Source organism: Sebastes fasciatus, chromosome 1 (assembly GCF_043250625.1).
Source record: "Sebastes fasciatus isolate fSebFas1 chromosome 1, fSebFas1.pri, whole genome shotgun sequence".
NCBI lineage: Eukaryota > Metazoa > Chordata > Actinopteri > Perciformes > Sebastidae > Sebastes > Sebastes fasciatus.
In genome coordinates, this window is record NC_133795.1 from 21,157,034 (window position 1) to 21,169,799 (window position 12,766).

General features: G+C 41.9%; 1 protein-coding gene across 1 annotated transcript; it reads right to left on the bottom strand.

Annotated features, from left to right (window-relative positions):
* Positions 1 to 2,608: 2,608 nt before the first annotated feature.
* On the bottom strand, positions 2,609 to 12,766 carry rbm15b (RNA binding motif protein 15B). Its single transcript, XM_074636716.1, has one exon. It carries the CDS (start codon positions 12,452 to 12,454, stop codon positions 9,845 to 9,847), a length of 2,610 nt encoding a protein of 869 aa, XP_074492817.1. The 5' UTR covers positions 12,455 to 12,766; the 3' UTR covers positions 2,609 to 9,844.

Here is a 12,766-nt window from a genome sequence, read left to right on the forward strand (position 1 = left end):
TTATACAAAGAAACTGCACATTACTCATAGAATGCAAAGTTATGATTACCAACAGAGCCCTGAAACAAACAACAACAACAAAAAACCTCTAGTGGGAAAACAAGTTGGAAGAACCTGTAACTTAATCAAATAAATACAAAATTGCATGGAATACAAATGCCAAATAAAATAGCTTTTTCATTTGCTGGTTCGGACAAAAAAATAAATAAATTCAACAAAAGCAGGGGTGAATCTGCCAGACATATTAAGACTTTGACTGGAAACCAGCGTCATGGTGTGAATAAGTTCCCAGTTAAATCCTGTGGAAGCTCTGTGTCTTTTTGCCAGGAAATATTAGATGACTGCAGCATGTTAACTTTTCTTTGCCTGCGCTGCCACCCTGTGTTCAACCATGTACTGTACGGAAGTCAGTTATAAGTAGGAGATCAAACAGTGAAATTGGACACAATAACGTGAACACCGGTGCAGAATAATGCAATCCACTGCAACACTACAAACTGCATTCTCAACCACAGAGGTGATGCATCTCCCATCTGACAGTGGTGGTTTCTATTACTCAGCTTCTATATTACAATGGCGTATGAGGGCCATTTTAGGTAAAAATAAATAAATTACAGAGTAATATTACGGGGTGTAATATTACGAGAAAAAACTCGGAATTTACAAGATTAAAGTCATAAATTTACGAGAGAAAAAACTTGGATATTCTCTGAGATTAAAGCAGTAAATTTACCAGAAAAAAACTCACAAATGAACGAGAAAAAAAAAGAATATTCTGAGATAATAAAGTCAGATATTTACCAGAAAAAAAAAAAACACGGAAATTTTTTTTTTTTTTTGTCAAGAAATCACCTGGCTTCACTTTGAAAGGTTGGATCAACATCATCACACCACAGACGCTGCCACTTGCCGTGTTTGCAGTGGTTGAACTAATCAAATCATACTTAGTAATCAAATTTAGCAATAAGGAAATACTTGTGATTTTAGTCCAGAATCACCAAATTTTATCATGAACATCCAAACTCTGAAGAGACATTGCCGTGAACTGGGCAAACAACTATTCAGAAACAAACAACATACTGATTTGAGTTTTTTATCGTAAATTTACATCTTTCATCTCTGATTTTTTTTTAATTAATTTTTTTTTACCTATAATGGCCCTATTATGCTGTTGTAGATACATAAATCATTCATTATTAAATCCTGCTTGTAAATTGTGTTGTGGTGTATAAATTAAAATGTTGGTGTTTTTTCTGACATTTAAAAAGCATAAAATTACAGCACTCACTATGACACAATGTTGCATGACATTAAAACTCGTGAATATCATTGTAGTGTTCAGTTATTTTATGCCCAAAAATCTGTTTTCTTTAATAAAATGATTTAAGTAGATAGACAATATTTTATTACATTTTCTTAAATAAGGAAAACAAAACAAGGTAATTATACTAATCCAACATAAAAAATATCAATTAATAAATACAGTTTGTTTTTTTAAATGGAGAAATAAAACCCAACAAAGAAACAAAAATCACAAACAAAACAAACAAATGTGATATTTATTGTCCTTTAAAGAACTTAGAAGTGTCAAATTTTGCATAGGTGGAAAATAAGATTATTAGCATTTTTCTATAATTAATTTGACTTTAATTGTGCTTATTTCTGTTTTATGTTACTGGGATTTGTCTTACCATCAAATATATCGATTTTATAATAAATAATAATTCCATTTAAAGGGACTGTTTGTAACTTTCTAAGCGTATAAATGTAGCGGGTCGGCACACATGCGCGCTCGCATATGTGCGCTCGCGTGTGGCCGCTGTCTCGTCTCCTCTGCCTGCTCGCTTTCACTCAGACAGCGTGCGCGTTCTCGCGTACTCGCTCCACCTCTAGACGTGAACGCGCGCTCACTCCACACTCCAGAAGAGTTAGTTTAGCTCTGAGAATATCTAGTGAATGTAGTGGATGTTTGTGCAGAAATAACTGCTGCAGCTCCTCCAGACCAACAGAGGTTTCCCTTGTCTTGGGAAGTAACGGGGCTCCGCAGCGGGAAACGTTATCGTCTCCGACCAAAACTCCGGTGCCTCCCGGCTGCGGTCGGGAGGCCGAGGCAGGAAAAGCCAACACTAGGATCAGCATTGATTCATGGAGAGACCTTCGTCTGGTCAGCTAACATTACTGCCAAGCAGCTGAAATATAGAGTGATATTGTGGTTTTAGCTGACGTGTGTGGCCACTTAACGGCCACAGGTGTCGCTGTCAACAAGCATCTCTGATTCTTACAAACAGTCCCTTTAAGTAAAGGATTTGAGCACTTCTTCCACTACTGACTGCATGTATAACATACCTTATGATGGACAGAACAAGTATGACACCACACCATCCAGTCTTGGAAAGAGCATAAAATGTTTATTACATTTTCTTTCAATACAGAATACATGTTTCTATATGTTGACACAAAACCAAAACAAAAAGAGGGAATCTGTGTACAAAAAACGATTGTCGTCATGGATTTGAACTCCGGTCTGTGTGACGTTATCGGTCATAACACAGCAACACCACCAGTTTAGATGAGACAGGAAAAGGGAAGTTGATATAAAAAAAAAATGTTTTAATTTTCTTTAACAACATATTGTATAAAACTGGTATATTTATAGGCTATGATTGGTGCCGTGATGAACATTCAGCAACATGTTATGTTACACGACCACATTTGTTTAAGTGGGAGTCTTTTTTCTTTCCGACTGCGTTTCAGGAGGACAAGGAGAAGCTTTTCTGATTCCTTCACATTTTCAACCAGTTTTTTTCTTAAGGACATAACTTTTGTTTATCAAACACATTCAAGCCAGATTCATAAGTGCTGGATGGAGCAACTTTCAGACCAAAAACAAGGCAACAAAAATTAGATGCTGCACGTGTTGTGGTGATACAACAAAAATAAGTTAAAATCAAATTAAAAGTACTTTTAAGACAGCAGGGTGGAAACAAACTCAAAAGACTAACATCTCATCAACCCATCTGTGAAAATGGTAGCTCCAGTGGTGGAAGAAGTAGTACTACTACAATTTAAAAATAAAAGTATGGACAGCAAATTATATGTAAAGTATAATTATAAATATATACATATATATATAGATATATACATGCATATACATATACTGTACATACATATATATGTATATTATTATATATGTTAGAGGATTATTATCCCAGATGCATTAATGTGTGAGTAGCATTTTTGTTGTAGTTTGTGATTTTAACTATTTCATTAAGTGTTGGGCTTTTTTAATCTGTAAAAACCTCATTCTTATGAAGGCATTTCTATCTGTAATTGGATCCTAAAACCTTATTTTGCTGTAAGAATATTTCAATCTGTTTTATCAATGTGTTAAAAAATGTTCTAGAAAAGAGTTTGTGTATTGAAACAAGAGAGCATGAGACCAATTGTTGCGCATGGAGTTTTGAAAATGTTGATTTTTACTAAATGATTGAAGCAAATTGATGTATATTGAAAACAGACTGAAATATTCCCACTACACTCGGCAGATGTGTTTCACTTTTTATACGACTCATTTCCAGACTACTTGATAAAAGGGAGATATTTTGTCAATGGAAAATTGATTGTTTTACAAACGTGTATATGTGTAAGCAAAAATAATGAATAACTATTTATGTAAAAAGGATATATGTCCCTCTGAAAATGGAAATAATCGGAGTACAAATATCCAAAAGCTGTACTTTGTACTCTCCACCACTGGTAGCTACTCTTACTGCTGCAAATCAGAGTATACCTAAAAGAACACAGCAGACATGGTAGTAATGAATCAACACTCTTTGAAATAACAGAATGAAAGAAGGAAAATTATGTTCTAAATTAAGATGCTCATTTACAACAGCGACCTTGCCTCCTGCACACAGTTCTACTTGTCATTTGTGTATTGTACTGTACTGTAATTTTTATTCTCCCTTTGTTTTAGCTTTTTTGAAGTTATATTTTATTTTAAATCATATCTCAAAGTGTCTTTATATATTGCCTTGTTTTCTTTTAGAGTTGCAGCTAACGATTATTGTCATTGTTGATTAATGTGTCCATTATTTTCTTTAGAGCTGTCCCGAATACCATTTTCTGGGCTTTGAAGCTTCAGTGAGAAATATTTGAAGGGAATTCAAAGCTTCACGGCACAGCGCGGCGGGCTGACATGTTCTTCTGTCTGTCTCCATCCCCCCCATTTCATCGCCCGGGACACTGCCGCACTACTGTACGTGTTACTTGTGACATACTTCTCTATTAATCGATCAGTTGTTTGGTCTATAAAATGTCAGAAAATGGTGAAAAATATTGATCAGTGTTTCTCAAAGCCCAAGATGACGTCATCAAATGTCTTGTTTTGTCCACAACTCAAATATATTCAGTTTACTGTCATAGAGGAGTAAAGAAACCAGAAAAATATTCACATTTAAGAAGCTGCAATCAGAGAATTTTGACTTTTTTCTTAAAAAATGACTCAGACCGATTAATCGATTATGAAAATAGTTGCCGATTAACTTAGTAGTTGACAATTAATCGCGTAATCGTTGCAGCTTTATTTTCTTGTTTGAATGCTTTTCATGTTTTATGTAAAGCTTTTTGAATTGTACCATAGTCCTACTGAAATGGTGGTCGTCAAAATGTACTTTTTTTCAAACATTTTAGAGACCAAACAATTAATCAATAAAAAAGATTAATCTGTTTTGGAAACAGTTAGTTGCAGCCTCAGTCTTTCCTATTAGCAGGTGCTCACTATGGCTGTGTATTGGCAAGAATCTGTCGATACGATACGTATCACGGTAAAAGGGTTACGATTCAATATATTGCGATACTGTCAGCAAGGCATATCCAGCCTTGCGATTTTTAAAATGTAATTTTAGGAAAACTGTCATATTATAAAGAACACCTCATAAAATCTGAGTAAAAAAAGTTTACTTTTTTTATGCAATCAGAACAGTTGAATCTGCATTTGCATTGATCACACTCCCTGTAACATCCAACATCATAACATGTAAAGTATTCATTAAAAATCAATGTTTTTGAGAATCGGTACAGTATCACAAAACATAATATTGCGATATACAATATTTTCTTACACCCCTAGTGCTCACCAAAACCATGTACACTAAGCTCAAATTTTTCCTGTGTATTTCAGCTCATCATGCAAGTCTCCTTGACTAAAAAACAACGCTAAATAGTGGGAATTAAAAAAAAAATGTTCATCTTCAGTCTGACATGTCGCCCAATTCTTCTTTAGTCCTTACGTCACTGAACAGACAGCGTTTACTGCTACACTGTTAAAATCTGAACATATCTGATTCAATTTCCTTGTGAGTGTTTGACAGAACCAGACACGTTTTCAAGCTCTACACAACCTTTATCTGGCTTTTGTAAAGACAAAACATGGAGTAAATGCAGCCGACATGTAGCTGAAATGCAGCTGTGGGATGAGAGTTGTCATCAAAACCACCCAGGCTACATGAGGTATTACACGTCGTCTATGAACTACATATATTCTCGTTTAGTTGGTGCAAACAACAAACTGCGTGCAGGAGAATTTCCACGTTTTATCTTATTTCTTTAGCCTCAAATATTCATTATCATCTGGGTGGGAAAAAGTTTTTTTTGTCTCTAAAATATGATCTTGGCACAAACATTCACCGAACATTGAAGTTAAAAAAGTAAGTCAGCTGTTACATAAATCCCATCTCCAGAAGACATATCTCTGGAGATGTCCGAAAAGACTTTGGGAATGCCTGAGGTGACTTTGATTGGAAATACCACGTGTGTGTTGTTTGTATATTTCTAGAGGTAATAAAAGAGCTTTTGAGAGCACCTCAAAGTCGATGCAATTACTTGAAACATACATTTTTCCAGTTTCTCAAAAACACATCACTGTTTTATTCAACTCAAACTGCCTGTAAATGATGTTTGCATTAAAAGGGTAGTTTTGTAGTGAGGTTGTATGAGGTACTTATCCATAGTCAGTGTATTACCTACAGTAGATGACGGTCGGCACGCCCCCAGTTTGAAGAAACAGCCAGGAGTTACCGCACTGGAGCAAAGCAATGTAATGCTGTGGACGGGGGCAGCAGCAAAACTTATTTTAGACACCTAAAGGAATCAATCAGTACTAGGGATGTTAATAATTAACCGTTAACCGACATTACGCATTTTAACCAATTAACGCTATCGGTTAAAAGAAATATTGAGCGGCTCAGAGGAGCAGCTCGTCACTTTAAGGAGAAAAGCTGGTCCACCTTAAGAGGCGGAGCCAGAGCTGCAGGATACAGGAAGTTGGCCCCGGTCTCTCGAGCCCGCTTGAGTGGAGCGGAAATGTTGTAGCAATTATTCACCGACAAACTGTACACACACTGCTACACCTATGTTCCCTCCTATATATTATCGGTTAAGAACATTTTTCAAAATTATCATCCCTAATCAATATCATAATCCAAAGGGGTACTGAAGTCATTAACTATGCTCTCTTCAAAGCCACCAGACTGCTTTGACAAAAACAATAATTTTACCTCACAGAACACAAGAGTTGCTGGTCTACCGCTGCCTCGATCGGTTGTTTGTGTTATTTTGTGACTCTGGTGAAGCCGAACTAAACCCTTTAAAACACCAGAGTCGAGGGCTGTCCCGAATACCATATTTTGGGCTTCGAAGCTTCGGTGAGACATGTTCTTCTACGTGTCTCCATGTGTCCCCTGTTTCAGTGCCTGGGACAGTGCTGCTGCCGCACTACTGTGAACACACACACCTCTAACAGCGATATCTGTCTGACAATAACTAATAACAATTCATGTTGAATATGAATAATGTTGAGGGATTATTCCTTATTTCATGGGCTATTTTGGGATTTATACTAAAACGAATACTGATTTGGAGGTCAATTACAATGGCACCAGTCAAAGCTTTGAAGCTTCTAAGCATTCGGGTCAGCCCTACCAAAGTCACACAATAACATAAACAACTTCACCATTCAAGGCAGCGGTAGACCAGCAACTCCTGTTTTCTGTGAGGTAAAATAATTGTTTTTGTCTGAGGAGTCTGGTGGCTTTGAAGAGGACATAGATAACGGCTTCAGTTCCCCGTCAGAAAGGGCTGTCTGACAGCATGGTAAAGCAGTGAAAATATTCTAAATATAGCGTACACTTAGACGGATATAGATTTTTTTAGGTGTCTGAAATTCGTTTTGCTGCTGCCCCCGTCCACAGCAGTACATTGCTTTGCTTCCGTGCTGGTACTCGTGTTTCTCCAAACTGGGGACGTGCCGACCATCATCTACAGTAGGTAATACACTGACTATGGATAAGCACCTCATACAAAATCCAAACCATCCCTTTAAGAGACAAGGTAAAGACAGTGCTGAAGCTAAAGTGATGGCGTATGAAAAGAAAAGGGAGCATGGATGGATAAGAGATGGATGGATTGGTGTATTAAAATTGAATAAAAGTCTGTATACAATATAAAATCCGAACCAGTAATATGATCAGACCTCGCACCAGTATGACAGCTGAACACGTTATTCTCCAGCAAACTGAAACACCTCAAGTGACGACAGGTTACTGAAAGACGGACAAAATATAACTTTTTTTTCCTTTTCCTGCATGCAACGACAGATCAAACACACTCACACCTTTCAAAATGAAATAAACTGGAATGGTTCAATTGATAAAACACCTATCTATGTAAAATATACAGTCACAGGGACGGGTCAGGAAATTGTCTCTACTGGCTGTGGCGGCTGGTGTTTTTAACGAAAAGAAAAAACACGTCGCAACAGTCTCAACCTGCGAGTAGAAGCAGCCAGTAGACGAGACAAACTGGAGTAGCCTGAGCCAGACTCAGCTGGCATCACTTTCCCGTTCAGTTTACAGTACAATCACTTTGTATAAAACCTCCAAGCCCCACATGGATTGGATATACAGAACAACTTGGGAAATTCTGACAAAAAGGAAAACAAATAAAGTAAACGAGCATATAAACAAACCCCTCAGATTTAGTGTTGTACGTTACAGCTTAGAGTATAAAAGCAACAGTGCTGCCTGTATGTGCAGTAGGCCTATACATTAACGTCCTCTCTCCTTTAAGTGTTTTTTCATTACATACCATTTTAAACAAATGCATTTTGGGATTTATATATAGATGACTCATCACAGTAATATTTTTCAATGCACACAAAAATAGTTGTGTATAAATGTAAAAAAAAATCCACAAATATATGTATTAGAGTTGTCAAAGCTAATGCATTAATGCATAAACACAAATTTGTTTTAACGGCACTAATTTCTTTAAAGCATCAATGGTGATTTTTAGGTTTCAGTTTTAAAGCTAGAGTGACGATACTGGCAGCATATGCAAAAAGAAAACTTAAGAATCCACTGGTATCGACCATGTCATACTAGCTTGTCGCGAAGGAGGCTACGTAACGCTCCACACGTTTGTCGAGGAAAAACTGTCATGGCCATTTTCAAAGGGGTCCCTTGACCTCTGACCTCTAGATATGTGAATGGGTTCTATGGGTACCCACAAGTCTCCCCTTTACAGACATGCCCACTTTATGATAATCACATGCAGTTTGGGGCAAGTCATAGTCAAGTCAGCACACTGACACACTGACAGCTGTCGGGGCCTGTTGGGCTGCAGTTTGCCATGTTATGATTTGAGCATATTTTTGTGCTAAGTGCAGTACCTGTGAGGGTTTCTGGACAATATGTGTCATTGTTTTGTGTTGCTAATTGATTTAAAAAAAAAAAAATATACACATAATCGGCTCCAGCCCCTCCGCGACCCTTAACGGGATAAGCGGTTGCAGATGATGGATGGATGGAATATATACATACATTTGCTTAAAGCGCGCATATTGGCCCACTCCCATGTTAATAAGAGTATTGATTACTTGACAAATCTCCTTTTAAGGTATATTTTGAAGATAAAAAATTATTCATTTGCAATTAATCGCGATTAACTACTTTAATCGATTGACAGCCCTAATATGTATTTATAGTATTTGCAATTTTCATCAAAAACATATTTGGATGTTGTTACATTTATATACAAACTGTTGAACCTGCCTTTACAAACTGCTTGTCATGTGTGAACTTCACTGCATTTGTGTGTCCCTTTGTGGTGACACGCTCATGTGATTGGCTGAAAAGGAGAGAGACATCTGATTGGCTACAGATAATTCGCTGTTGAAAAAAATCGGGATCGCGTAACGTCAGGGGAGTCTCAAAAAACCCACACACAAATGCAGTGAAGTTCACACAAGGAGTTTGTAAATGCAGCTTCAACAGATTGTATATAAATGTAACATCCAAATATGTTTTTGATGAAAATTGCAAATACTTTTAAAAACATATACATTTGTGGATTTTTATTACCTTTATTTAAAACAAGAATTATTGCGTTTGCATCAGAAATATACCCGTGATCCTGATGTGGATTTTTTTTTTACATTTATATACAATAACTATTTTTGTGTGCATTGAAAAATATTTTTGTGGAGAGTTATTTATATATAAATCACAAAATACATGTGTGAATCTTTCTGTGTGCATTCATTAATATTGAGATCTGACTCCATAAGGGGGAGACATAAAGTAATAAAGGAGGAAGAGAGGTTTAGGGAGAGATGTAGTGTACTTTGCTGTGTTTCATTTATAAGATACTAAATAAAACAATAAAATGCATCTTTTTAAAAACAACTTGGAAGTATTTGTAGTCGAGCGAGGTTTCCTCTCAGCTCGTTCTGTGTGTGTGCATGCCTGGAAGTGTCTGTACGTGTATGTACTCCTCAGTGTAATAATCAATTAGTGTCAGTGACGATCACAATAACCATGTGCTCCTCGTCCAGATTACCCACAGTCCTTTTGGCGGCCTGCAGGTATTGTTGTGAGAACACACCAGGAGGGAAGGCGTACAGCATCGCCCCAGGCCCCCCCTCTTTCGCGGCGGGCAGGCTCACGACTCCGGCTGCCTCCTTGTTCCGCAGGTAGGTCACCAGGTGGCGGAGCAGGCGAGCCTGCAGCCCCGGCTCGGGGGCAGGGGCCTGGCGGTCGATTGGGCCCTGTAGAGCCAACAGGATAGCAAACCCGTCAGGCCGCCCGAGTTTGACGCGGCGCGACACCTCGTCAAGTCGGGTCTGGTCCATGCGGAGCCTCTGGGCGATCTTAAGCTGGCTGGGCTGGTTCTGGCTCTGCAGCTTCAGGGTGTCCTTCATCACCGTGTTGAAGAATGCGGAGCCCCCCTCCAGCATGTACAGCTCCGTGGGGAAGCTGCTGTTCTTCAGAGCGAAGAAGCCGTGCCACGTTTTGGAGAGCGAGGCCTGGGCGAACTCTGACAACGTGCTGGGAGAGGAGGAGGTGTGGGTGTCTGTGTGGATCGCGGGAGAGACGGCGACGATGATCTCGCTGTTTCGATGGTGATGATTGTTGAGGTGATCGCTGGACCTCTTGCTGTGGTGGCGGCCGGATGGTGGATCTTCGTCGTTGTTGTTGTTGGCAGAGTGTCGCCCCCCTCCATTCTCAGGGGTGTGGTCTCTCGGCTCTGTGGTGGAGTCGGGAGCTCGAACCCGCGCTCGATCTGGGCTCGCATCCGGAGAGACAGCCACCCCTCCCTGACCTTGACCCTGACCCCGAACCCTCGACCTCCCCCTCTCCCTCTCCTTCTCCCTCTCTCTCTCCCTCTCCTCTGTCACCCTGTCAGTGGACGGACTCCTGCTCCTCCTCCTGTTCCTCCTCTCATCCCTCTCCTTCAGCCACCGCTCCCTGCTCCTGCTGCGGCTCCTCGCTCCTCTCCCGCTCCTCCCAAACGCCTCCACACCTCCCACTCTCCTCTCCAGGCTACGGGTGGGGCTGGTTGGGTAGTCTCTCTCCAGCAGGGCCCTGTCTCTCTCCCTCTGGGAGATGAGGCCGTGGGAGGGCGGTGACGAGCGGTCCCTGGCTCCCCTCAGCTCTCGCTCCAGGCTGCGATGGCGGCTGAAAGCCTCCCCGAGGAGCTCATAGTGGGAGGGGGCTGCGACAGGGGTCTGGTAAGCAGTAGGAAATGGCCGAGCGGGGCTCTCCTCAACTTTAGCAAAGTCCACCCTCAGACGCCGCTCGGGGCCACCTAAAGGGAACCCCCTCATCTGGGTGCAGGCAGCTTGGGAAGCGTCCAAACTTTCATACTGAATGTAAGCAAAACTATCTCCCTTAACATAGTCGATATTCCTTATGCTTCCAAAGCGGTCAAACTCCCGAGCCAAGGCGGCGAGGGAGTTCCCGGGCCCAAGACCACCAACCCAGAGCCGTGTGGTGGGGTTCGCTTTCCCATAGCCAATCTTTATCGGATTGCCTCCCATGAGACGTCCCTGCATGGCCACCTTGGCTCGGTGGGCCATGTCCAGGTTCTGAAACTTCACAAAAGCATACGCCCCACCTTGTCCACGAGCCGGGCGTTTAATCACAACCTCCTCAATGATGCCATACTTGTCGAACCCCCTCCTCAGTTCTGCTTCTGTAACATTACCATCCAGATTGCCAATGAAAAGGTTGCTGGTCGCCCTCTGATCATCCTCAGGTTTTAAATCCTCCACCACTGGCATTGGTGTGAAGCCATAAGGGCGACCTCTCTCATCCAGCATACCATAGTAATCCAACAGCCTCTCCCTCTCTCTGCTGAGACCCAGAGTCTCCAGGGCGTAGTGTCTTGCTCTGATGTCTCTAATATTAGTCGCAGCTGGACCAGGAGGTGAAATAGACCTCTGTCTGTAAGGGTACGGTGCGTGCAGAGGTAAATACCCAGCATCCGGCGGCGTCACACTCCTCCTCCTCACGTACATGGGCTCAATCTTAAGCTGTCGGTCACCAAGCACCAACCTGGAGGATTTGGCGTGCCTGGCCTCTTTGGCGTCCTCAGGATGCCGAAAATTCACGTACGCGATCCTTCCCAGCTCCGGCGTGTGCGACAGCTTCACGCTGACGTCGCCGAACTTTTTGAACTCGTGAAACAGCGCGTCCTCCACGTCCTCGTCCGACACCTGCGAGCCCAGGTTGCTGATGAGCAGGGTTTTGTACTCCAGAGTGCCGGGCCTGGCTGTCGGGAGCTCCACCACAGCAGCAGTAGCAGCAGCAGAGGAGGAGGAGGAGGAGGAGGTGGTCCGGAGCGGAGGACGACCGAGGAGGCTGAGCTCGTGCCGGTGGTGGAGCTCCAAGGCGGCGGCCGCACGCTCCTCTCTGAGCCGCGGCTTCTCGCGCTCTCTGCTGCGGCTCCGGCGGTGATATCCCCGGCTGCTCTCCGCCAGCAGCATAGCCAGAGGAGGTGGAGGAGGAGGTGGAGGTAGCTCCTCTCCTCTCCGGCTACTCTCTCGCTCCCTCTCCCGCATCCGTTTGGAGACGGCCCTGGACGGACTGCTATCTCTCCCGGCCTGCCTCTTCATCTTCTTCTCCAACGAGGGGGTGATGATGGAGCTCAAACTTTTCGTCGCCTTTCAAACGGAGCTAATCCGGCTCTGGAGGCGAATTAAAGGGGTGTTAGCAGAACAACGTGGCAGACGACAGCTTCGGTGAAGAAACGCTACCACCCCCGCAAGCTGAATTGTTGCATATGTGTCGAAATAAAAGCATAAACTCGTTTAAAAACATGCCAGCCTCGGAGGGTCTGCAGCTACGCCGCCATCTTGGACAATAGGAATGTGCGCTTTCCTCTCAGGAGGGCGGAGACTGCGATGACGCGGCTACGGCGCAACGTC